The sequence below is a fragment of the Sus scrofa genome, chromosome 17, assembly GCF_054392235.1.
Source record: "Sus scrofa isolate SSC_HxYL_T2T_F1_AM1 chromosome 17, Sscrofa_HxYL_maternal_Yorkshire_Landrace_v2.0, whole genome shotgun sequence".
Classification (NCBI taxonomy): Eukaryota; Metazoa; Chordata; class Mammalia; order Artiodactyla; family Suidae; genus Sus; species Sus scrofa.
Window position 1 is genome coordinate 41,410,646 of NC_139399.1, and position 24,074 is coordinate 41,434,719.

At 47.7% G+C, this 24,074-nt stretch overlaps 1 protein-coding gene across 8 annotated transcripts; it reads left to right on the forward strand.

The window, feature by feature from the left end:
• Nucleotides 1-597: 597 nt before the first annotated feature.
• Nucleotides 598-20,831, forward strand: LOC102161654 (tyrosine-protein phosphatase non-receptor type substrate 1). Of its 8 annotated transcripts, none has more exons than XM_085003479.1 (7): nt 598-701; nt 7,768-8,133; nt 13,980-14,297; nt 14,857-15,186; nt 15,582-15,770; nt 19,238-19,346; nt 19,976-20,831. In XM_085003479.1, exons 1-6 carry the CDS (start codon nt 650-652, stop codon nt 19,342-19,344), a joined length of 1,362 nt encoding a protein of 453 aa, XP_084859605.1. In that variant the 5' UTR covers nt 598-649; the 3' UTR covers nt 19,345-19,346; nt 19,976-20,831. The 8 variants fall into 8 exon arrangements, with proteins under 8 accessions (XP_084859605.1, XP_013840637.3, XP_020933182.2 ...); XM_013985183.3 differs by having other exon boundaries at nt 15,618-15,770; XM_021077523.2 differs by having other exon boundaries at nt 14,857-15,174; nt 15,618-15,770.
• The last annotated feature ends 3,243 nt before the right edge of the window (nt 20,832-24,074 follow it).

Genomic DNA, 24,074 nt, shown 5'->3' on the forward strand with positions numbered 1-24,074 from the left:
AGCTCCAAATGGGGACTCACCATGAAGGGGTTGAGGAGCCCAGTGGAGACAACAGAGGCCCCAAGTGTGGAGGAAGACATTTCTGCTAAGCTTGTTCAATCTCTGTGGAAACATAAGGTAAGTAACTTATCAACTTACAATTCGTAGCCACATTCTCTTCTTGATTTCTTTTTTTTTTTTTTTTTTTTTTTTTTGTCTTTTTGCTATTTCTTGGGCCGCTCCCGCGGCATATGGAGATTCCCAGGCTAGGGGTCCAATCGGAGCTGTAGCTACTAGCCTACACCACAGCCACAGCAACGCAGGATCCGAGCCGCGTCTGCGACCTACACCACAGCTCACGGCAACGCCGGATCGTTAACCCACTGAGCAAGGGCAGGGACCGAACCCGCAACCTTATGGTTCCTAGTCGGATTCGTTAACCACTGCGCCACGACGGGAACTCCCTCTTCTTGATTTCTGCTTCTCCATTTAGGAGTAGGAACTATCTAGAATCCAGAAGTAAGTTACTATCTCATGGCCATTTCATCCAATCATAGGCACTTCCTCTTATATCACAGGAAGTGGGGCTTCTCTCCTCTCCACAGAGCACAGAAGTCCAGTTCTCACCAGGACACACATTTGGACAGACCAGGCTCCTCAGGTCTCCACAATGCCCATCCCTCCTCCTTGCCTGCTGCTGATTCTAATGCTGGGACTCACAGGTGAGCATTCCTTGGGGTAGATCCCCTCTCCCTGCCCCCTGCATCTCCCCCTACCCCTGCACTTCTAGAGTTTCCATGTAAACTTGGGTGTGCCCTTCAGGGCAGTCAGAACAAGTCAAGGACTGGGCATTATCCAGAGCATGAAATCATGGATCTGAGCATTTCCTTTTCTGGATCCATTTTCTGCAACTGGTTACAAGACTCATCAAAACAGATGATACTTCAAAACTGACAATAACAAGATTATGTGCCTTAATTATCCCAGTGTGATAATTGACTATTACTCCTAAACTGAAAATGGGGAAACTGAGGCAAAGAGAATAACTTGCCCAATGTCACTTACCTAAGGCAGTGGAGAACAGGATTTGAGTCCAGGCTGTTCAGCTTCAGAGTTGATTCTTTTAAGCACATTATGCAGCTCAGCTTCTCAGAGGAGGCTAATGGCAGAAAAGAACAGGAAAAGCAAATAGTATATTTGTCATTACCCATCCTGCCACTCAAAGGTCATCAGAGCTTAAATCTTGCTACGTGTACTTCCAAACTTTTGTTAGCAATGTGTTGGTTGTTTCCTATGTGCTAAATTGTTTACTACTTTATTTTTTAATTTTTTATAGCAGATCTTTTTTAAAATTTATTTTATTTTTTAAATCATTTCCCCAATTTTTTTCCTACTGTACAGCATGGTGGCCCAGTTACACATACATGTACACATAGCATTTTCTCACATTATCATGTTCTGTCATAAGTGACTAGACATAGTTCCCAGTGCTAAATTTTTCTTAACTTTTATTTATTTTTTTCCTCTTTTTAGGGCTGCACCTGCAGCACAGGGAGGTTCCCAGGCTTGGTGTCGAATTGGAGCTGTAGCTGCTGGCCTATGCCACAGCCACAGCACTGCCAGATCTGAGGTGTGTCTGTGACCTACACCACAGCTCATGGCAATGCCGGATCCCCAACCCACTGAGCAAGGCCAGGGATTGAACCTGCGTCCTCATGGATGCCAGTCAGATTCGTTTTTACTGAGCCATGATGGGAACTCCAAAATTGTTTACTACTTTTAATGTGTGTTGTAATTTCATTTAATCTTCAAAACAACCTGTAGGCTAGCATGCTAAGCTACACTTTAATTCATGGTTGTGGATGCCTACATTTGTGTGTGTGTGTGTGTGTGTGTGTGTGTGTGTGTGCCTGTGTGTCTGTGTGTGTCTGTGTCTGTGTTTATGAATGGGTGTGAGGAAATGTTCCCAGACACATGGGATTTCAAAAAGACTTCCTTATTGTTGCTCTCAAATCATTTTTAGTTACATTAAAAAACATGAACAGATATTTAGTATTTGTTGTCTTTTAGCAACATCTCTCCTTGTTTGCTTCTCTATAAATCTACCTCTTTCTCTTCCCCAAGCTGTTAAGACAAGGAAACTTCTCTTTTGGTAAATGAATAGAATTTTGTGCATTGCTATCTCAGCATCCCCTCTTCCTTGCTCAGTAGGGGTGAGGAAGAAAGAAGGGGATTCTTGCCTATATTACTTATATCTATATTATATTCATATTTTCTATATCTGTGATTATATCCATATCTATATATCTGTCTTTATCTCATGCTAGTTGAATATTCCAGGTCTTAGGAGATCAAGTGAGTAATAACTTTTCATTTTCTTGAGCACTCACCATGTGCCTGACATTGCTGGAAGTGCCTTTTGGTTGTTAACTCATGTGATCCTTATATCTAAGCTAGATGCTCTTGTCACCCCTGCCTTACAGATAAGAAAACTGAGCAAGGAGAGGTTCAAGGTCATTCAGTGGTAAATGGGAGAGGTATGATTTGAACCCAAGCAACTAGAGCTCATAGATTTAACCATTGTTCTCAATACTGTGCCCCTGCTTCCAATTCATGAGGTTTCTGCAGCTTCTGCCAATACATGTGGAGAAGGGTGAGAGTGTGGAGAAGAGGGTTTGTGGTTTTCTTCTGCTGGGCTCTTCTGCTTCCTTCATACAGGCAAATCGCTTTTGTTTTTTACCAAATAATCTACATGGGAAACTCAGTTTCTGACGTAATTTCCACAGAGATTACCCAGTTAAAATTCAGCACCTCAGAGAGATAATCACACTTGACAATTCATACATCATACATATATTTTTGGATACCTACTATGTGCCAGGAAATGTTACAGGAACTTGGGATGCAGTGGTGTGTTAAAGAGACAAAGCAGGTGCCTTCATGATTATTCTTAGTAGAGGAAATAACAATAAACAATAGTTAAGTAAATGGTATAACCAGTTAGAAAGCGATAGGTGTTTTTCAAAAAGAGTAGCGGATAATATCATTGGGAGAATCTGTAGGGCAGGATATGTTTTAAACATGACAGTCCTGGGTGGGCATCCTTGAGAAGGGGACATGTGAGCAAAGACTGAAAGAAGGTGCTGGAGTGAGCCATGTGGTCACCTGGGGGAAGAGCCTTTCTTATAGGGATCAGCATGTGCAAAGGCCCCAAGAAGATAATCTTCCTCCTGAGATCAAGGATTTGGACTTTTGCTCTGAGTGAAATGGTTGCCATAACAAGGTTTTGAAGGGAGAACTGACGGGATCTGACATGAGTTTTCATTTATTCTAGCATTTGGTTGAGTGTTGAGTACCACAGGATGTAGACAGACGCAACTAGAGCATTTGAAGTCATTACATTCATGCAAAATGCAATACAATAAAATTAAACTGGCTGCACCTGGACAGTAGTAGATATAGAAGAAAGAGTTCAGATTTTGGCTGCACGCTGAAGAAGAGGCAACAGGATTTCCTCATGCATAGGATCTGGGCTGGGAGAGAAAGAATTCAATATTCTGAGACATGAACTTCTGGAAGAAAAACTTAGCTGAACTGAAATCACATCTTGCAATGTTGAACCACAAGATTTTCTCCTTACAGTGCAGGGAAGCAATGAAAAAGAAACAGGATGGTTTGTGGTGCAACAACAGCTCTGATTTATAGCCCTGCTATCAGACCATACCTGTTTAATAGAACATTTCAGCTAAGAAAAGCAACAGATTTTCATGTGTTGATTTTATATCTCAAAATTTGCTGAATTTTTAAATTAGCTCTGACAGTTTTGAATGTTGGAATCTTTAGAATTAGGACATAAAACATCATGTCATGTACAAACAGAGATAATTTTCCTTCTTTCTTTCCAATTTGAATATCTTTTGTATATTTTTCCTGCCAAATGGCTTTTCTTGGAACTTCCGGTATTGTGTAGGCTAGAAGTGGCACAGTGAGCATCCTCCTTTCTCTTCCTAACCTTAGGTGAAACACTTTCAGAATTTCATCATCAACTATGCTATCAGCTGTGGCTTTTTCATATGTGACTTCAGCTATTGAGATATGTCCATCTATTCCTACTTTATTGATTGTTTTTAATCATGAAAATGTGTTCACCTTTGTCAAATGCTTGTTCTGCATCAAACAAAATGATCTTTTATTTCTCCTCTTCCTTCAGTTACTGAAGTGGTAAAATACATTGTTTGATTTTCACAAATCCCAACTGGTCCTGGTGCATAATTCTTTTAATGTGCCATTGAATTGGGTGCTAAATTTTGTTGAGAATTGCTGCAATAATAGTCCAAGAGATATTTGTCTGTATTTTTCTCGTTATGCCTTTGGTTGGTATCAGGATAATGCCTGAGAATGAATTTCAATAGGATTCAATAGGATTCAGAAATTTTTGGGGAAGCATTTGAAGAGGAATGTTAGTTTTCTTTAAAGCATTCACCAGTGAAGACAAGTGGTCTGGAGCCTTTCTATGTCGGGAGGCTTTTGATTATTGACTGAATCTTCTTACTAGTTATTGGCCTACTCTCATTTTCTATTTCTTCCTGATTCAACACCTTGGTTTTCTGCTTTTTTGGGAATGTGTCCATTTTCTCTAGGTTATCCAATTGTTTGGTGTTCATTTGTTCACAGTACTCTTTTATACTCCCTTTCATTTCTGTAAAATTACTAGTATATGTTCTTTTATTTCCAGTTTTAGTTCTTTGAGTGTTCTCTCTCTCTTTGTTTTCCCCTTAGTCAATCTAGCCAAAGTTTTGTCAACTGTGTTGTTATTTTTGAAGGACCACTCTTGGTTTTGTTGATTTTCTCTGTTGTTTTTCTATTCACATTTTAGTTTTCTCTCCACTAATCTTGACTATTTCCTTTCTTCTGCTAACTTTAGGTTTGGGGTTTATTTGACGCTTCTTTTTCTAGTTTCTTCGAATATACTGTAAACTTACTGATTTATGATCTTTTTTAACTGTCTGCATTTTCAGTTATCAATTTCCTTTATTAATTTTCTTTTAGAGCTGCTTTCTGTGCACTTCACATGTTTTGATATTATGTGTTTATGATTTTTATTTTTTTGTCCTTTTAGGGCTGCACTCACGGCATATGAAAATTCCCAGGCTAGAGGCTGAATCAGGCCAGAGGTCAAATCAGAGCTACAGCTGCTGGCCTATGCCACAGCCGCAGCAAAGAGGGATCTGAGCCATGCCTAAAACCTATACCACAGCTCAGAGCAACACGGGGATCCTTGACCCACTGAGTGAGCCCATAGGTCGAACCTGAGTCCTCATGGATACCAATCGGGTTCATTTCTGCTGCACCACAATGGGAACTCCGGCGTGCTTATGCTTTTATTTGTCCCCAAGCATTCTCCAGTTTCCCTTGAGATTTCTTCTGTGACCTACTGATTTTTTTTACGAGGATGTTGTTTGATTTCTCTGTATCCAGGACCTTTTTTTTTTTTTTTTTTCCTGTTAGTGATTAAGTTTAATTTTACAAAGTGTTTGACCAGTAGGCTGCACGAAGAGCCCTTCTCTCAGATTCCAGTAAACTGTTTTGTCATTCATCCTGGGTGCCAATAACACATGCATATACTACTGTTACGGCAACTGGCTTCTGTAACTATCAGAACAGATGTGTGTGGTAGACAGAAAAGAGCCCCCCTCCTCAAGAGATTTATGTCTTAATACTCACCTGTATTACTTTACACGGCAAAAGAGATTTTTCAGAAATGATTAAGATTCTTGCTATTTGGAGAATACCCTAGGTTATCAAGATGGCCCAATAGCAGTGATGATGGGGATAAAATAAGATAATTAGTTAGTTTAAACATCCCACTAGGGGATTGAAAACAGAAAGGGAATTTTTAGGGAGTTTGGGAGAGTGTCATAATCTAATGACCACCCAGGAAAAGACTGCAGTAACCAAGCAAACATCTACACTACCTTGAAGGAAGACCAAGAACCTCTAGGCTCCAGACACACTGGAGCCGCAAACCAGATAGAATACAGGACAATCGATGTGGCATCTGAATCTTTTTACATGAAGTCAAGGAGTTAAGGGTCCTGGAAGACCAGCATTTCTGCATATATTCAAGATAAAAATATAGGTGAAAGGAGAAAAAAAAGAAAAAGCTAGCAAGAGGGGACATTATACCAAAACCTGAGATGAAGTACCATATTTTAGTATATAGTACCACCCTTTTGCTAATAAACCATGACATTCTGGTTAAACCATATAGGGTCAGAGGAGGAACTAAAGATATAAGCCTTGACATCTCCCCCCAAATGAGGAAGAAGGTGGTCTTCTCCCCTCCCCACTTTTTCTTGGACTATGAAAAGGGAGCCTCTTCCTTTGCCAGTCTGCTTCTGTCTCTCACAAGCATCCTATGCTAATAAGACTCACTCTCTGCCTACCACTTTGCCTCATGCTCAATTCATTCTGTGATGAAACAAAAGAACCCGAGTTTCAGTAAGTCCTGACACCAGGTGAGTGGTTTCAACTAGAAGCCCGTGGGTTTGAGTCCCTTCCTAGTCGGAGATGGTGGATTTGAGTCCCAATTTGAGTTTTGGCTGGGTTCAAAGCCCATCAGAGAAGGAGTGTGGCTTTGTAATCACAAGGAATGCAAAAATGGAGAAGTACAACTGACAGTGGAAGCAAGATTGGAGCAATAGGAAGGTGGAAACCATGAGACGGGGAGCAGAAACAGTCTCAAAAGTTTGGAAAGGAGTTCCCGTCGTGGCTCAATGGTTAACAAATCCGACTAGGAACCACGAGGTTGCAGGTTCCATCCCTGGCCTCGCTCAGTGGGTTAAGGATCTGGGGTTGCTGTGAGCTGAGCTGTGGTGTAGGTTGCAGAAGTGGCTAGGATCCCGCATAGCTGTGATTGTGGCGTAAGCCAGCGGCTACAGCTCTAATTAGACCCCTAGCCTGGGAACCTCCATATGCCACAGGTACAGCCCTAGAAAAAGCAAAAAGCAAAAAAAAAAAAAAAAAAAAAATTTGGAAAGGCTGGAATCAGAGCTTGTGGAAGAAATGCAGCCCAGCTCACATGCTGATTTGAATCCAGTAATACTATTGTTGATTATTTGACATACAGAATTATAAAATAATAAACTGTCATTTTAAGCCACTCAAGTTTTCAGAATTTATTATAGCAGCCTTAGGTAACTTATATAACACAACTATGTCTTTGGAAAAAAAAAAACCCAGGGACTTGAAACAATGTTTGACTTTCTCCTGAAACTAAACGTTCACCATGTGTTGGGAGTTCAGCACATCACTGTTGATCCAGGAGCCAGGTGGAAGGCACGGACTCCATCATGAGCATATTGACCTCTGGGGAAGAGGAAAGGTGGTCCAAAGGTTCTTGCAATTAAAAGAATAACCTACAAAATACATCCATCACTTCTCCACATGACTCAGTGGTCTAAAGAAGTCATGTGGTCCCACCTAATGCAAATGCCAGAAGAGCAACCCACCATGAGGCCACAAAGGGAACAGTCAGAAGTATTAGGTGAATCGTGACGTGGTAGAAAGGAAGGTCTCAAGTACACAAACCCATTCTCTGCCACATCCTTAACCCTCTCTGTGCCTCAGTTCTCTCATTCATATGAGGGTCTCGTGTTACAGGCTCAGTGTGAAGGTTGCATGCAATGTACATCAATGGGCTGAGCTCAAGGCCCACACATGGTGCACTCAGAAAACCTGCAGGACCACCTAAGGATGAATAACCAACTGCTGTGTGTTTCCCTCCAGGAGCAGCAGGTGAGGAGGGGCTGCAGGTGCTTCAGCCTGAGAGGTCCGTGTCTGTCGCAGCTGGAGAGACGGCCACTCTGCCCTGCACTGTGACCTCCCTGATCCCCACTGGGCCCTTGAGGTGGTTCAAGGGAGCAGGACCAGCCCGGGAGTTAATCTACGATTTCAAAGGAGATCCTCGGGGCCACTCCCCCCGAGTAACAAATGCTTCAGATGTCACGAGAAGAGACAACAAGGACTTTTCCATCCGCATCCGGAACATCACCCCAGCAGACGCCGGGACCTACTACTGTGTGAAGTTCCGGAGAGAGAGCCCTGCGGACGTGGAGTTTAGGTCTGGGCCAGGCACTCAGCTCACTGTGAGTGGTGAGTATGGCGGGGACACCTCACCCCCTGCTCTGTGACAGCACCTCAGTCAGAAGGCCCTCCACTCTTCCAGCAAGAATTAAGAACCAGGAGAGGCAGAGCGTGCTTACATTATGGTCTGGCTCTTGATTTGCTTTCACTCCCTTTGGTTAACCAGGAAATCTCAGGGCTTGAGAGGCTGTGCTATCTGCTCAAGGCCCCAGGACTGGTATTTGGTGGGAAAGGTCTGGGCCCCCAGTCAGCTTGGCTCCACAGCACTTTGCCTTCAGGGATAAGGGAACAGCAAGTCGAAGGGGCTTGCCTGGTCACTGGCCAGACCTCACCTCCTGCCCCCAGAGATTGCCCCCGCAATGTGCCCAAGACATCAGCCCCCAGAGCTGCCCATTGTTTTAACAACTGCTCAACACTCAGCGTATGCACAGAGCATGGCTCACTTGACAGGCTCCTGTTGAGGACACTAAGCTCTTCCCAACCTTGGGCTGAAAGCGCTACAGTGGATAACCTGGTAGATGCATCACTACTCAAGGAGGAAACATCCATGGACGAGGCATTGCTAGGCCCGAGAGTATGTGCCTTTCATTAATTTTATTTTGGCCACACTCAACCATGTGGAGTTCCCGGGCCAGCAATCACATCTAAGCTGCTGTTACAACCTTTCCCACAGATGTCCCAATGCTGGATTCTTTAACCTGCTGGGCCAGGCCAGGAATCCAGCCTGGGTCTTGGGACTGCCGGTCTTCAGAAGCCACAGGAGGAGCTCCAGCCTGTGTATTTTATTTAAGGTGAACATGTCATTTAGTGTCCCTTTGGAGTGTAGCAGGGGTTTCCTTGAAGGACAAGACAAAAAATGAGATTTATGGCATATACTACATTTCAAAATCTCTGTAAAAATGACTTCAGGCTACGCCATGCTCCACCCAGAGGTACCATAACCCTGACCCAACCGAGCATCCCCAACACAGCAACAGCACCAGTACTAGATTTGGCAACAGGGCAGTATGTGTATCTTAATTTTGCTGTTTTACTGTGAAATTTCCCTCCTCGTAAGGGTAGGCCTCCAGTCTCCCCACAAGCCCTGGACCTAAGCAGGGAAGGTGGCTTCATCCTGATTTTGCAGATGTTACTAAACTTCCCAAGGGGGAGTCCCTTGCCCGCCAGTCACAGCTAGTAAGCGGCTCCAATGCCCCTCAGATCTGCTGCCCCCCAGGACAGGGCTCATCCTCTTGCCCAAGCCCCTGCCCCGATGAGTCCCTGGATGAGAAAGGAAGGAAGTGGGAGGGGTCAGGGAGCAGCAGCCCCTCCTCAGAGGCTGAATCTTCCTCATGCCTCTTACTCCTTGGAACCTGTGCTCTGAGGGAGGGGCCGTCTGGTTTTCCTTTGTAGATGAGGACACTGAGGCTCAGAGAGCAGACCTGGCTGGCGAGCAGGGAGGGGAGCCAAGGCGGACCCCCAAGCAGCTTGACTCACAGCTCTGTTCTCTGCACACCGTGCTGTGCTTGTCAAAGTGTGCAGAAAGCTCCAGCCTCTCCTGAAAGCCCTGTAGTAATAGGGGTCTTCCTGGTCTCCCAGCAATAAGCATTTCAAAGGGTCTAGTGTAGGAGGCAAGTCTCGCTTCACAAGCATATTCAGCAGAGATGCGATGCTCATGATGTGCTGAATCTCTTCTTCAAAGACAGGGCTCCACACATTGAAAAGCATCAGAAATAGCAACAACAACAACAACAACAACAAAAAGACAAAAGACAAAAAAAAAAAAAAAAAAAAAAAAATGGAGTTCCCGTCGTGGCACAGTGGTTAACGAATCCGACTAGGAACCATGAGGTTGTGGGTTCGGTCCCTGCCCTTGCTCAGTGGGTTAATGATCCGGCGTTGCCGTGAGCTGTGGTGTAGGTTGCAGACGCGGCTCAGATCGCGCATTGCTGTGGCTCTGGCTTAGGCCGGTGGCTACAGCTCCGATTCAACCCCTAGCCTGGGAACCTCCATATGCCGCGGGAGCGGCCCAAGAAATAGCAACAACAACAACAACAACAACAAAAAGACAAAAGACAAAAGACAAAAAAAAAAAAAAAAGAAAAGCATCAGGAGCCTTTACTCCCCAGTGCTGTGATGCTGCCCCTTCACTGAGCTGCCTGCAGGTGCATCCCTGCGCAGGGCAGAGTGGAAGAGCACAGAGGGCTCCGGCCACCCCAACCTTACAACACAGGCCCATCCTTGGGTCTGCAGACTGAGGACAAGGATGGGGAGCTCTTCGCTGGAGGGCACTACCTGGGGACCTGCACCAGCAAGAGCCCATATTCTAGACTCAGGAGTCAGGATCCGTTGGTGGCCCTTGATGCTTCAAGGGCCCCAGTTCTGGGCCCTTGGAGGCCACTCCTCCCTGTAGCAGCTCGAGGTCAGGAATCTCAGAGGAAAAAGGAAGGGTGGGGATCAGTATGTGGGTGAGTGGGGGGCACTGGCTCTGCTGATGGGCATGAAAGCTTCAAGGTGACAAGAAAGACTTCTGGGACACAGTGGGGAGGGTGGGGGACAGGCCCTTCATTGCTCTCAGCCTCAGGTTTCTCATTATAAACTGGTCATCTCATGGTCTCCTTTGAGGAGAGTCGGAAGGACCTGAGGTGCTCTGTCTACATCCCCAGCACAGAGCAGGGAGCCCCAAAGCCAGTGTTATGTCAAGGTCATGACCAGTTCCCTGTGCTGGGCCTCACCCCCTCCCCTGTGCAAGGAGGGTTATCACACCAGCTTGGGCAGGGTGTCCTGAGGGTACAGGGACCTGGTGACAGGACAGTCTCTCTGTCAGCGAGGCTGCTGGCCTCCCAGGCTGTGTGGTCTCAGGAGTCCGTGCTGACTGGAGAGGGTCTAGGAGCCCCGGTGGGTGGGTGAGGGAGGGAGTTCCTGGGGGTCAGTGCACAGAGGTTGAGAGCCTGAGCCGAGGCCCCTGCCTGGGCCCCCATCCAGCCTCGGACCCTTCCTGGCTCTGGGGCCTGGACAAATCCCCCCCACATTATGCTCGGGGTCCTGGTCCACCAGGGGCAGCACTGTCCTCAGAGCCACTGAGCGATGCTTAGAAAGGTCTTAGAGCAGAGCCTGGCACGTGATACACTTTCCACCAAAGGTCGCTCTGATCCCCTGAGCCAGAGGGACCTCGGAGGGGTCCCTTTCCCTCCAGGACTAAGCCTCACTGGGGATGGGGTGGAGCCAGTGCCTTTCAACCTCACCCGGGACGAGCTGGGAAACCTGACCAGCTCCCCAGACCCTGGCTCCACACTAGAAATTCAGATTGACTTGGGCAGACGTGGGCCTGGGCAGCCGAGGGTTTTACCTCCTGCAGAGGGTGCTGATGCCCAGCCAGGGTGGGGGAGCCTGGGCTCCAAGTTCCCTGAGTCCCAGAGGGAGAACTGTCCTTTTGCCCTGACAAAGGTGACTCCACCTTGGGCATGGAGCTGCAAGAACTGCTCTTTGAGGTGTGAGGGCCTCAGCATAGGCTGGGCCAGGGCCAGCTCATAGTAGCCCAAGAAACAAAACTGTTGGACTGACAGAGACCACACCCCGTGGCGCTCACCTGGGCTGAGAGGGGCTTCCTGCCCCTCAGGCCAGCCTGTTCAGACCCCAGCTTCATTGCTAAGGGACCCTTCCCATCTCTCAACACTCCCATGTCTACACAGAGTTTGGACATACCTGCAAACACTCACTGCTCAACCCAGAGCCCTCCTGCCTCAACACAGCAAAGTGTCACACATGAAGGCTGCTCTCCCTCCTTTCCAAATGCTTCCAGCTCTGTCAAGGGCTGACCTGCAGGAAGATGCTTGTGGTATCTTGTATTCGGAAAGCCTGTTCTCCTAACCTGTGTGCTGAAAGGATTCCTAAAAACAGAGGAAGAGAATAATACTCTGGTGTTTCTACTCCTTTGTTCTTTTCATTTAGGTTTTTCATGTCAGCTCCATGGAACAAGATTTAAGAGTTTTTATTTGTTTGTTTAATTTTCCTGTGCTTATGTTCTTCCTTCTCGCTGCCTAAAGAGTAAGTAGGCATGTCCATGTGTTTCTTTTCTATGGAAAGTTTCATTTGTGCCATATATCAGATTCCAGATATAAGTGAAATCATACGGTACTTGTCTTTCTCTTTCTGACTTATTTCACTTAGTGTAAAAGTCTCTAGTTCCATCCATGTTGCTGCACATGGCATTATTTTGTTCCTTTTTATGGCTGAGTGGTATGCCATTGTGTCTATATACCATATCTTCTTAATCCAATCATCGGTCCATGGATATTTGGGTTGATTCCATGGCTTGGCTATTATGAATAGTGCTGCAACGAACATGCGTGCATGTGTCTTTTTCAAAATTGACAGAACACTAAATCAGCTATAATGGAAAAATTAGAAAACATTGTAAAACAAAACAAAACAAAACAAATTAAAAACACCATATTAAGAATCTTTTTTAAAAAAAACTTTCAGTAGGTAGTTTTAGAACTAGGAATGACCAGATCAGATAATACCAACCACTGGTGCTACTGACAAAGCACCCACTATGTGTGCCAGACTCTGGGTTTTAATACGTTCTCCCTCATCTTACCAGGTGGTCCTTTATCCACTTTGTCAAGAATCAGACAATGAGGCTCAATGATAAAGAACAGAGGCACTAAAATTTCTCAGTCCTGTGTGCAGTGAGATGACCTCTGACTTTCAGGGACTGGATGACTCAGGACAGCCGCGTCCTCCCTGAGCCTCATCTCATGCATGGGACCATGCTCAGGCCTCCCTCACGGGGCTGGTGGGAGGATTAACGAGCTGAGGGGGAAGGAGAGATCAGGCCATTTTAGGCTTCAAAGAAACCCTCAACAGGTGGCGAAGAAACCCTTTAGAGGGTGAGGGTGCTGGTGTTTCTATAGCTTGTGCTGATGTTTCTATGACCTGACATATTAAGATACCTCTTTACTATATCTGAAAACACATTTGATGAGTTATAGGAAGCAAGGTAAAAATGTATAAATGCAAATATTTGTGATATTTGTTGCCGGCTAACCTTCACAGGAGGTGTTGGATAATAAGGAACCACTTGGAGACACCCCACAGAACCCTCCACAGGGTGAAAACACCCTCACTTTTGATTTGCTGATCCATGAATCCACCTGCTTCTTAAGCCTGTGTCTGTGTCTCTTCCGATTTAATCACAATGAAGAAATTACCCACCTTTGGATTTTGTATTCAGCAATCTTTGCTTTCAACCCACACTGACCCAACAGAAGAACCACGACTCCCAAAAAATTCGCCGTCTCCCTTTGACAGTCAGGAATTGACACCTTAGTCCTACTAGATTATTTGTGGAAAGAATGAAAACTCTGAAGAATATTCGTAAATACCTGAGGGAACGGCTTGGGATATAAGTAAAGTCTTGAGTTAAGGCTCAATTTACTTTGTTTAGCTTTGTGAAGCAGCATGTATTTAACTCAAAGCAAAGCTGCTTCCACGGCCTGATTTACCCCCCACCACAATGCTGGGCAGGATAACGGGTTTTGCAGGGGAGGCCAGCTAGGAACCGTGACCAGGAGGGTGACACACGAATCCTCACTTCTGTTCCTGTGCCCAGATCGGTGGGACATCACCTGGCAGACGAAGGAAGGTTTACATTGAGCGTGGGCTCAGAATTCCACGTGGGCCCTGCCCCTTACTCAGAGCTCACCTCTGGGAACCTGGGTCCCTCTGAAAGTTGAGGATGCTGACCTGCCAGCCCAGCATTATCAGGGCATTAAAAATAACATATTGAAAGTTCTTAAGTGCGTCACGCGCTTATGCTTAGTGAGGGAAGTCACGCTCATGTTGATTGTTTAAAAATGCTCCTTTTGTAGCCAAGCCCTCTCGGCCCGTGGTCTCAGGCCCTGCGGCGAGGGCCACACCTGAGCAGACAGTGCGCTTCACCTGCAAATCCCACGGCTTCTCCCCCAGAAACATCTCCCTGAAATGGTTCAAAAATGGCAATGAGCTCCCAGCCTCCCAGACCAGCGTGGAGCCCGAGGGAAACGTTTCCTACAGCATCTCCAGCACCACCGAGGTGCTGCTGGCCCCGGGGGATGTGCACTCCCAGGTCATCTGCGAGGTGGCCCACGTCACCCTGCAAGGGGGCCCTCCTCTCCGTGGAACTGCCAACTTGTCTGAGACCATCCGAGGTAGATACCCTCACATCAGCCCACGGCCACACCTGCCCCAACCCCCAGCCTGCCCCTCCCCCTGCCTTGAACTGCCTCGAATCTGCTTCCTGACAGTCCTGCCCAACCACCAGGCTCCTGGCTGTGCTGGCCACTCACTGCTGCCTTAAAGGCAGCCACGAGGTGGACACCAGTCATGTCCAGGCCCTGTGCTCAGAGGTTGCCTGACTCGACCCAGAGCATCTCCAATGACGGAGCACCTGCTCTAAGCCAGGCCCCCGTGTGCTTGGTGATTTCATGGGTTTTGCGCCAGTTATGATATTCCCACCGCATGCCAGGGGCTGTGCTTGTTGATTTCCCTCTTTATACCCCAATGACGGGTCCGGGAGCACCTACTGTGTGCCCTGCACTGTGCTCAGTGCTTTCTTTCATAGGCCCAGAGCCCCTCGGTGTGAGAGCACCCGTGGCCGGCCTGGCTCGGTCCTGGGCGACTCCCTGCTGTGCTGGGAGCTGGGATCCAGCCCCTCCCCCATGACCTTTCTGTTCCACAAGGTCAGAGCTTCTGCCTGTGCTGTTTCAGTTCCGCCCACCCTGGAGGTTACCCAACAGCCCCCGACGGGGAGCCAGGTGAATGTCACCTGCCTGGTGAAGAAGTTCTACCCCCAGCGCCTACAGCTGACCTGGCTGGAGAACGGAACCGTGTCCCGGACAGAAACGGCCTCGACCCTCATGGAGAACAAGGATGGGACCTTCACCCGGACCAGCTGGCTCCTGGTGAACTCATCTGCCCACAGGGAGGCCCTGCTGCTCACCTGCCAGGTGGAGCATGACGGGCAGCCGGCGGTCACCAGAAACTATGCCCTGGAGGCTTATGTCCACCAGAAGGAACAAGACACAGGTGGAAATCATGGTGAAGCTTCTGGTCACATGACGTGGCATTTAAATGAGATATTTTTTCAAATATGTAGAGTAGTAATTCATGTTTATAATAGAATACTGTAGAAATCTATTAACATCAAGCAGAATGTTGAAGTGATCACCCCTCCCCCAAATCCCACTCTCCACGAGTTACTACTCATAAGAATTTAGTGCAGTTTTGTAGAACTTTTGACATTAACATATTTAAAGGAAGGGATGGAGGGAGGGAGGGAGGGAAGGAGAAAAGGAAAGCGTGAGATCATCCTGGTCAGAGCATCCTGCCTCTTGCTTTCGGCAGTTAACAGTAATGACCTTCACCCTGCCCTGTCCGCCCAGCTCCCTCCATCCCCTTCTTTCTAGCTTCTGCCTAGTCTCTCTCCATCCTAGATTCTTCCATCCATATCACTAATGTCGCCCCAGCAGACGTCTGTACCTACTGCTCTGTGAACTTCTGGAAGGGGCGCTCTGAAGACTGTGAAGTTGGAGTCTGGGCCAGGCACTGGGGTGACCGAGAGGGGTCCATGTCCAGACCTGCTTTGTCGCTGATTTGTGACAGTGGAGCAGCAGGGATCCCAGGTGCTCACTGCACATTTACTAAACACAAATCTCTCTGCAGTGGTGATCTCCTTTCCTGCTTCCACCACCCTGAGGGTTTGGACTTTACAGAAGGGACTCGGGAAGCAGTGGGCCTGATGGGGTGGAAGATGGCTTGCTTTTAGTCCAGGTGATTGGGCTGAACGCAACAAGGTAAAGCTGCCTCTCTGAGGACAGAAAACACCAGCCTGCACAATGGGTAGGTACTATGCAGAGGCAGGTTCCCCTGAGCCGGGCTTCTGCCAAGGTCACGGGGGGGATCCCCTTTCTATGACAAAAACGTGTCTTCTCACATAACATCAGGAGAAGGTCAAGTGGATTTCCAGGAATCTTTACTCCAGGGGAACTTTCAAAGGCCCAGAGTCCTTCCCAGGGGCCCTTTGCTTGTCCTCATCTGTGGAGTCAACACTAGTTCATCCAGAGTCTCTGTCCCTCTGCCTGCTGGAGGAAGAAAGGGAGGAAGGGGAGGAGCACCCACTTCCCTTACACCAGAGATACAGAGAAGTTGCATCATTGTGTCCACTCATGACTTAGTCCTGTGTGCACATGCCCAGGGCCAAAGAGCCCACAGTTGCGTGGTCCTATGATTACGAACATGGATCATCTCAAAACCATTACACACTTGGTAAAATAAACAATAATTCCCTTATATCATCTGAAGTGGAGTACAAATTCAATTTTTGAAACTTTCCTTGTTTTCTTTTATTTCTGTTCTTTTCTCTTTTTAGGGCCACAACCGCGGCAAGTGGAAGTTCCCAGGCTCAGGGTGGAATCTGAGCTACAGCTGCTAGCCTATGCCACAGCCACAGTGGTGCCAGATGGGAGCCATCTGCAACCTACACCACAGCTCCTGGCAGCACTGGATCCCTGACCCACTAAACGAGGCCAGGGATCCAAACCACATCCTCATGGATACTAGTCGGATTCCTTTCTGCTGAGCCATCTTGGGAAGTCCCCAGAATTTATTTTATGGTTCTTAGGTGGACAAAAAGTGTTCTTAATTCCTCTGTAAATATTTAGGGACATTTTCCTATGATACCATCTGTGTCTCAAGAATAATATTTTATTCCTTTTTTTTTTTTCATCTTCTTGTCCTTTGTCTTATTTAGGCCAGCACCTGTGGAATATGGAGATTCCCAGGCTAGGGGTCGGATTGGAGCTGTTGCTGCTGGTCTACACCACAGCCATAGCAATGCCAGATCCGAGCCGAGTCTGCAACCTACACCGCAGCTCACGGCAAGGCCGGATCCTTAACCCACGGAGTGACACCAGGGATCACAACCGCAACCTTATGATTCCTAGTCAGATTGCTTCCATTGCGCCACGACCAGAACACCTCACTTTACTCTTGATTTCAAATTACTGGCAAGAATTTGAATTCGTTAAGAATATTCAAATTATTTCATCTTAAGGTATTTAGTCCATGATTTCTGCCTCTACAATTCTTCATAGTGTTTTCTTACTACAGTTTTGATGTCTGCAGGTTCTGTAGTGATGTCCTCTCTTTGATACCTGATACTGGACGTGTATCATGTTGCTTTTCTTTTTGCTCTAAATCGGAAGACCTAGAAGTTTCTCAATTTTATTTTTCTTTTAAAAGAACCTGTGTTTTTTCTTTCAGTTACGTATTCCATTGTGTACCTCTTTCCAGTTTCATTGGTTTTGCTTCTTTATTTTTTCCCACCTTCTGCTTTAGCTTTCTTTTGCTCATTCTGTGTCCTTTCTTGAGGCAGGAACATACACGACTGGTTGGGACCTTTCCGTTAGTCCAGTGCCATCCCTGGGTCTCCTCCTGGGCCGCTAGGAGAGTGGACCTGCTGCCTGACCACTGTCTTCTTCCGCCAGTGCTCAGGTCTCCAGCTGCTCTGCCTCCTCTTCCTCCTCAAAGCCCTCCTACACTCTTTCTAGGTTGTTTCTGGGGTTCCTGTTTGACCAAAGAAGGAGAACAGGAAAACCAAGTCCATTCCCTCTTATCTGGGGGCTACTTGAACTTGCTGTGTCATCTTCCATCTCCTGCTTTGGCTGGTACTGTGGGTGCTTCCAGGTGGCTGACCTGGCATGCCTGCTAGTGTATTAAGGCTGGAAATGGTTTTCTGGGAGTCTAGGTTGGTAGATTGGAGCAACGGGCAAGATGCCTATGGGACAGTGCTGCCCGGGACCCACACCTGCCCCAGGCACCTGAGGGCAACAGCCACGGCTGTTCTGGGTCCAGTGAGTCTAGCATGAGGATGCACATCTTTTTGTTCCTTTTGATGGGATTGGGAGGTTTGACACCATGTCCAGCTTAAGGGATCTCGCTTCTCCCAGCACAGCATCATCTACTATGTTAATGGAGTTTCGGCTTGCTTGCTGGCTTGGTGGTTTTGACAGTGGTTTTGAAAGATTCTGAATCCTCTAGGTTTGTAGTTCTTTTGTCTTTCAGGAACCCAAATCCCTCTCCCATACTTTTCCTTTTCCCTTCACCACGCAATTGCCAAACTGCTCTTCTTCCTTTGTTTTTGCCTTTTCTACCCAGGAGTCACACACGTTACATCCTGATTGCCTGCTGAGTGACATGTGTCCTCCTTGAATGAGGTTCTTATTGCCACTAAGAACTTGCCGGGTGGAGTGATCTAATACAAGACCACGGCACTGTCCTACACTTGTAGAGGACAGAAGCCTACAGGGGTTCGCCGGGCTGTGATCCTTCTGAAGGTTGTAGAGGAGAATCCCTTTCTTTGTCCTTGCCAGCTTCCAGAGGTCCGACAGTCCTTGGCAAAGGGCCCCACACCCCTGATCACTGGTTCTCCCATCTCCCCTCCTTCTCTGACTCTCTTGCCTCCCTCTTTTACTTCGAAGAATCTTTGGGGTCAGATGGCCTCACTCCGAAAACCTGAGCTAATGTGCTCCTTTCAAAAGCCTTAACGCAGTCACTAGTGTTCATCCGAGTTGACATGTAAGGGGACTCTGCCAACTCTTTTCAATCAGGGCGACTTTGAATCCCCATCCTGTGAGGTCTGCTCTTCTCTACAGGAGACTTTTCAGTTTTCTGCAATTTAGGGTGGATTTATCATTGGTGACGGTATTTCCCAATACCTTTTGTGTTCCTTTGCTGCTACCCTTGTCTGTTTCTCGGGCACTTCTCCTGGTGGCTGGAAGAGGGTGGGATGGCAGCTTGGTGACAGCTTATCCATCAGGATTTAGATGATTTTTCTCTTGACTCACAGCTATTTTCAGTTCTGGCATTTGCTCTTCAAGTAATAGGACCCCTGCAGCCTGAGACAGGAGTGGGTGAGAAGGAGGGACCTCCATACCCTGATGTCTGATCCACTTATTGCTCAGGACAGGATCAGGTTCAAAGCCTCAGCGTGTTGATGGGCCCAGGTCGCCTCAGATGGTGTAAGTGGAGGCCCCTGGGAATGGCTCCAGTGGGGCTTCTCTAATGTGTCCTCCTGTCTTCTCATTTCCAGACCAAAAGATAGCTTGTCCTCTCCTAGTAACTCTTGTCCTAGTGCTGAAGGCCCTGCAGCTGGTGGGTGTCTCTGTCATCTTTGTCCACAAGAAGTTTTGGACCTGACCGTAAGTTCTGGGGGAAGGGAGGGCAGGAATTGATCTGTCCCACAAGACACAAGATCCCCAGTGGGGGCTGCCCTCAGGGCACACAGGGTCAGGGCCCTCGTGCAGTTACGAGAAGGAGACACACCTCCCTCAATGCCTTCAGCATGATCCTGGATCCCATTGAGAGGTGCCCCACTCCCAGCAAGTATGTGGGGTCCTGGAGGAGGTGCGCTGGCTCAGGGGTTTACAAAGGCTGTCTCCAGAGATTCTGTGGAGGTAGTGGGCAGAGGGTGCTGAAGGAGGGGCAGCGGGTTCACTTGGAGACCATTTCAAGGTCACTTAAATCCTGGGGCTCTTGGGACAAAAAGAAACCACATTTTAGGGTACTGTAGAGAAGTCCACACAGGCTGTTCTCGGGGTGTTCCCTCTCTGGCCCTCCATGTGACAGACGGGCTGGGGAAGGGCTGGAGAAGGAGCATAAGGACCTGGCAAGGAGGCTGGGCGGGCACAGAGTCCAATCTCAGGGCTGCCTATGCTGCCCATACTTTCAGAACAACTGTCCCAGGAACAGAACACCTGGGCCTATAGGAAGAATGCAGGGAACGTTTCTCGAATGATGAGCAGATAATAACTCTCCACGTTTCCCACAGCTCCTTCCTCACCCCCTTGCTGGTGTCACTCTCCATCTCGCCTGCCTCATTCTCGCCTGAGGGGCCCAGCCCAGGAGAAGGACCCAGATGGAAGCTGCCATGACTCTACTCCGAATTCCTCGCCTCCACGGAGACCTGCCTGTACATATGCTCCAGGAGCAGCCAGAGCTGCGTCTTCATGCATGGTCACAAGCAGGGATCATGGTCGGGTAGCTCAGGGGACCAACTCACGATGTCTACCTGGAATGTGAGAAATAAGGCCAATCAACACAGATCAATGGCTCTCCTCCATGGCCTTGGACATGGCCAGGACCTACACATCATGTCCCTCCTCAAAGGAGTTTTTCTGTCTTGTGGGTTCCTGCCTTCAGCCAACTCCCTACCCTTTGATGTGCTCCTTTACATCTTGAGAACACATGGGTCCCCATCCTGACTTTAGGAAGAAAAGTGGTTCTCCTGCCTTTTTTATCTTCCCTTTTTATGGCCACCCCTCTGCCACATGGATGTTCCCAGGCTAGGGGTTCAATGGGAGCTGCCACTTCAGGCCTGTGCCACAGCTATGGCAATGACAATCCAAGCCACATCTTCAACCTATGCTGCAGCTTATGGCAACATCACATCCTTACTCACTGAGCAAGGCCAGGGATCAAACCCACATCCTCGCAGATACTCTGTTATGTTCTGAACCCACTGAGCCACACCAGGAGCTCGTCTGCTTTCTTTGTGCCCTAATGTCCTAACCCTCAAACCCAGAAACTCTTACCCCCTCCTCTCTTTGCCATGGGAACGCTCGTTCTCCTATCATCTTGCATCTCTTCCACTTCTGTGACTCATGGTAAATACACTGTGTCCAGAAGCCTTGGAGGCAGCCTTGATTTCATTTATAGCTCATAAAAGCGAGATGGGGAAACTTGATCTGTTCCAGGGAGCAGTGTGCCATGGGCTGGGGAGCAGAACACCACAGCCGAGGGAACTTGGGAGGAGGTCTTGGCCTGCACAAGAAGCAAGGTGCCATTGGTCCGGAGGGTGAGAGCAGGACAGGCAGAGCACCACAGCAATCTCCCTAGGCACATGCTCACTCTCAGAGGGCAGGGCGCCTCTGGCGTGGGCTGCTGGTGGCAAGGGGCCACTTGCTCTGGCTATGGGACACCAGGCACCCCTTGTGTGGGCTAAGGGCAGCAGGGGGCTAAGCACGACATGGTGCCTCTTGTGTGATCTGTAGGGGCTAGGGACAAAGCAGAGCAGTCATCTCAGAAACCAGAGGGAGGCATTGCCTGCCACCACCAGGGGTCTGTGAACAGCCACCACTTGCAGCCCCAGTCACCTCAGAGGTCAGCAACAAAGAGGGCACTGCAACAGAGCGCCACCTGTTGTTGTTCTCACTCCCCTGGGAACACACCTGCCCTGCTGCTTCCAGCCAAATGCTCTGGGAAGGGCCCACACACTTGATCACTGTCACTTCCCAGGACCCCACAACTAGGACAAGCATGGGCAGCACTTCCTGCATCTGGTAAGAGGGATGGGGTGCTTCTCGTGTGGTCTGCAGATGGCAGGGGCAAACCACCACGGTTATCTTGACTCCAGAGGAGAATGTGGCCTGCCACCATTAGGGGTCCACAGTAGGCACCACTCAAGACCCCAGTCACCTCACAGGACCCCACAGAGGAAGGCATTATGATGGCACACCAACTGCTGTTGCTCTCAGTCCCCTGGGATCTCCCACACCCTGCCACTGCCACTGCCACTGCCAAAGGCTCTGGGCACTGCCTCAACCTGCCGAAGGCTCATTACCACTTCCCAGGGCCCTGCAACTAGGAGTAGCCTCTGCCACCTTCCTGCAGGTCCTTGTGACTGTCAAGAGCCCAGAAACCAGGCATGGACTACCAGCTCCACCCATTACCTCCTTCTCCCGGGAAACACACTCAGCACTCTGGGGATAACAGCCTGCTCACACCAGACAAAGGCACAGCAACCATCCAAGCTCCCACACCAAACATAAACAGTATCCCCCACCAACACAATGCAAAGGGGCACTCTCGCATAGAAATGGCCCTCCAAGACTACAGCGTGGTTTCCCTAAACTCACAGAAAAAGAAAAACATAAGCAAGATGAAGAAGCTCAGGAACCATTCCCAGGTCAAAGAACAGGAGCAGTCACCTGAAGCAGCAAACAATGAAACAGACCTCTGCAGTCTCACAGACACTGAGTTCCAAAGGGAGATGGTGAAAATACTGAAGGCATGAAGGATGAACATGAAGGAATTTTCAACAGATATAAACAGTGCTGCAGATTCCTTTGGAAAGGACCTAGAAAATATAAAGAGGAAGCAAGAAACATGAGAAAATTCATTTGCAGAGATGCAAACTAAGCCAAAGGCACAAAAGAGCAGAAAGAATATTGCAGAAGAACAAAGAAGTGACTTGGAAGATAGAATAATGGAAATCACCCAATCAGGACAGCAGACAGAAAACCAACTCAAGAAACATGAAAGTAATATAAGCGGTCCATCGGATAAGAGATCTCTGGGGAAAACGTCACATAATAGGGATTCCAGAGGAGAGGAAAAAGGAAAGGACATTGAAAACACATTTGAAGAAAGTATGTCTGAAAACTTTTCAAATCTACAAAAAAAAAAAAGAGATCAAGATACAGGAAGTATCGAGGACCCCAAACAAGTTGAGCCTAATCAGGTCCACACCAAGACAAATTAGAATGAAAATGGCGGAGTTCCCGTCATGGCGCAGTGGTTAACGAATCCGACTAGGAACCATGAGGTTGCGGGTTCGGTCCCTGCCCTTGCTCAGTGGGTTAACGATCCGGCGTTGCCGTGAGCTGTGGTGTAGGTTGCAGACGCGGCTCGGATCCCGCGTTGCTGTGGCTCTGGCGTAGGCCGGTGGCTACAGCTCCGATTCAACCCCTAGCCTGGGAACCTCCATATGCCGCGAGTGCGGCCCAAGAAATAGCAAAAAAAAAAAAAAAAAAGAATGAAAATGGCAAACTTAAAGATAAAGACAGGCAGCAAAAGAAGCACAAAGCGTTACTTGTAAGGGAACCCCCAGAAGGCTATCAGCTGATTGCTCTACAGAAACACGACAGGCCAGAAGGCAGTGGCAAGATCTAATCAACGTTCTACAAGGGAAAAATGTGCAGCCTAGAATGCTCTACCCGGCAAATAATTGTTTAAAATAGGAGACATAAAGCATTTCCCCAACAAGCAAAAGCTATAAGAGTACAGCCATCCTAAACCCATTCTAGAAGAAATACTGAAAGGGCTCCTCTAAATGCAAAAGAAGTAAGAAGAAACAGGATGGAGGAAATCACAATGGGAAAGCAATCCCTTAAATCAGCCGGTGTACAGACCTAAAGGGAAAACATTAAACCTACTGGAAAAGTGATGAGAAGCCCAAGGAACAGCTGAAGGACAAACCTGAAGATGTGAAAAAAGGACTTCAAAATCATAGAATGTGGGGAAGGAAAGCAAGAATATCTAGACTCTTTGTTTAAAATGATGCATTTGAGCCTATATGACCATCAGGCTAAAGCAAGCAGTTATAGGAAGGGTTAACATACTTACAAAACAGGGCAACCACAAATCAAAACCAAACATCACTTTCACAAAAGCTACAAAGAAAAGGACACAAACATAAACTAAATGGAAATCATCTAGCCAAAAACAGAAAGGAACAAAGGAGAAACAGAGAATCTACTGGAGAACAAGGTTTCACATGGCAAGACACCTATTGGTCCATAATTACCTTACATGTCAATGGACTGAATGCTTCCACCAAAAGACTCAGAGTGGCAGACTGACTGGTTTAAAACAAGCAAGAACCAGAGTTCCCATTTTCACACAGTGGAAATGAATCTGACTAGAAACCATGAGGTTTTGGTTTCAATCCCTGGCCTCGCTTGGTGGGTTGGGGATCTGGCATTGCCATGAGCCATGGTGTAGGTCACAGACACGACTCGGATCTGGTGTTGCTGTGGCTCTGGCATAGGCCCGCAGCAACAGCTCCAATTGGACCCCTAGCCTGGGAACCTCCAGATGCCATGAGCATGGCCCTAAAAAGACAAAGAGACAAAAATAAAAAATAAAAA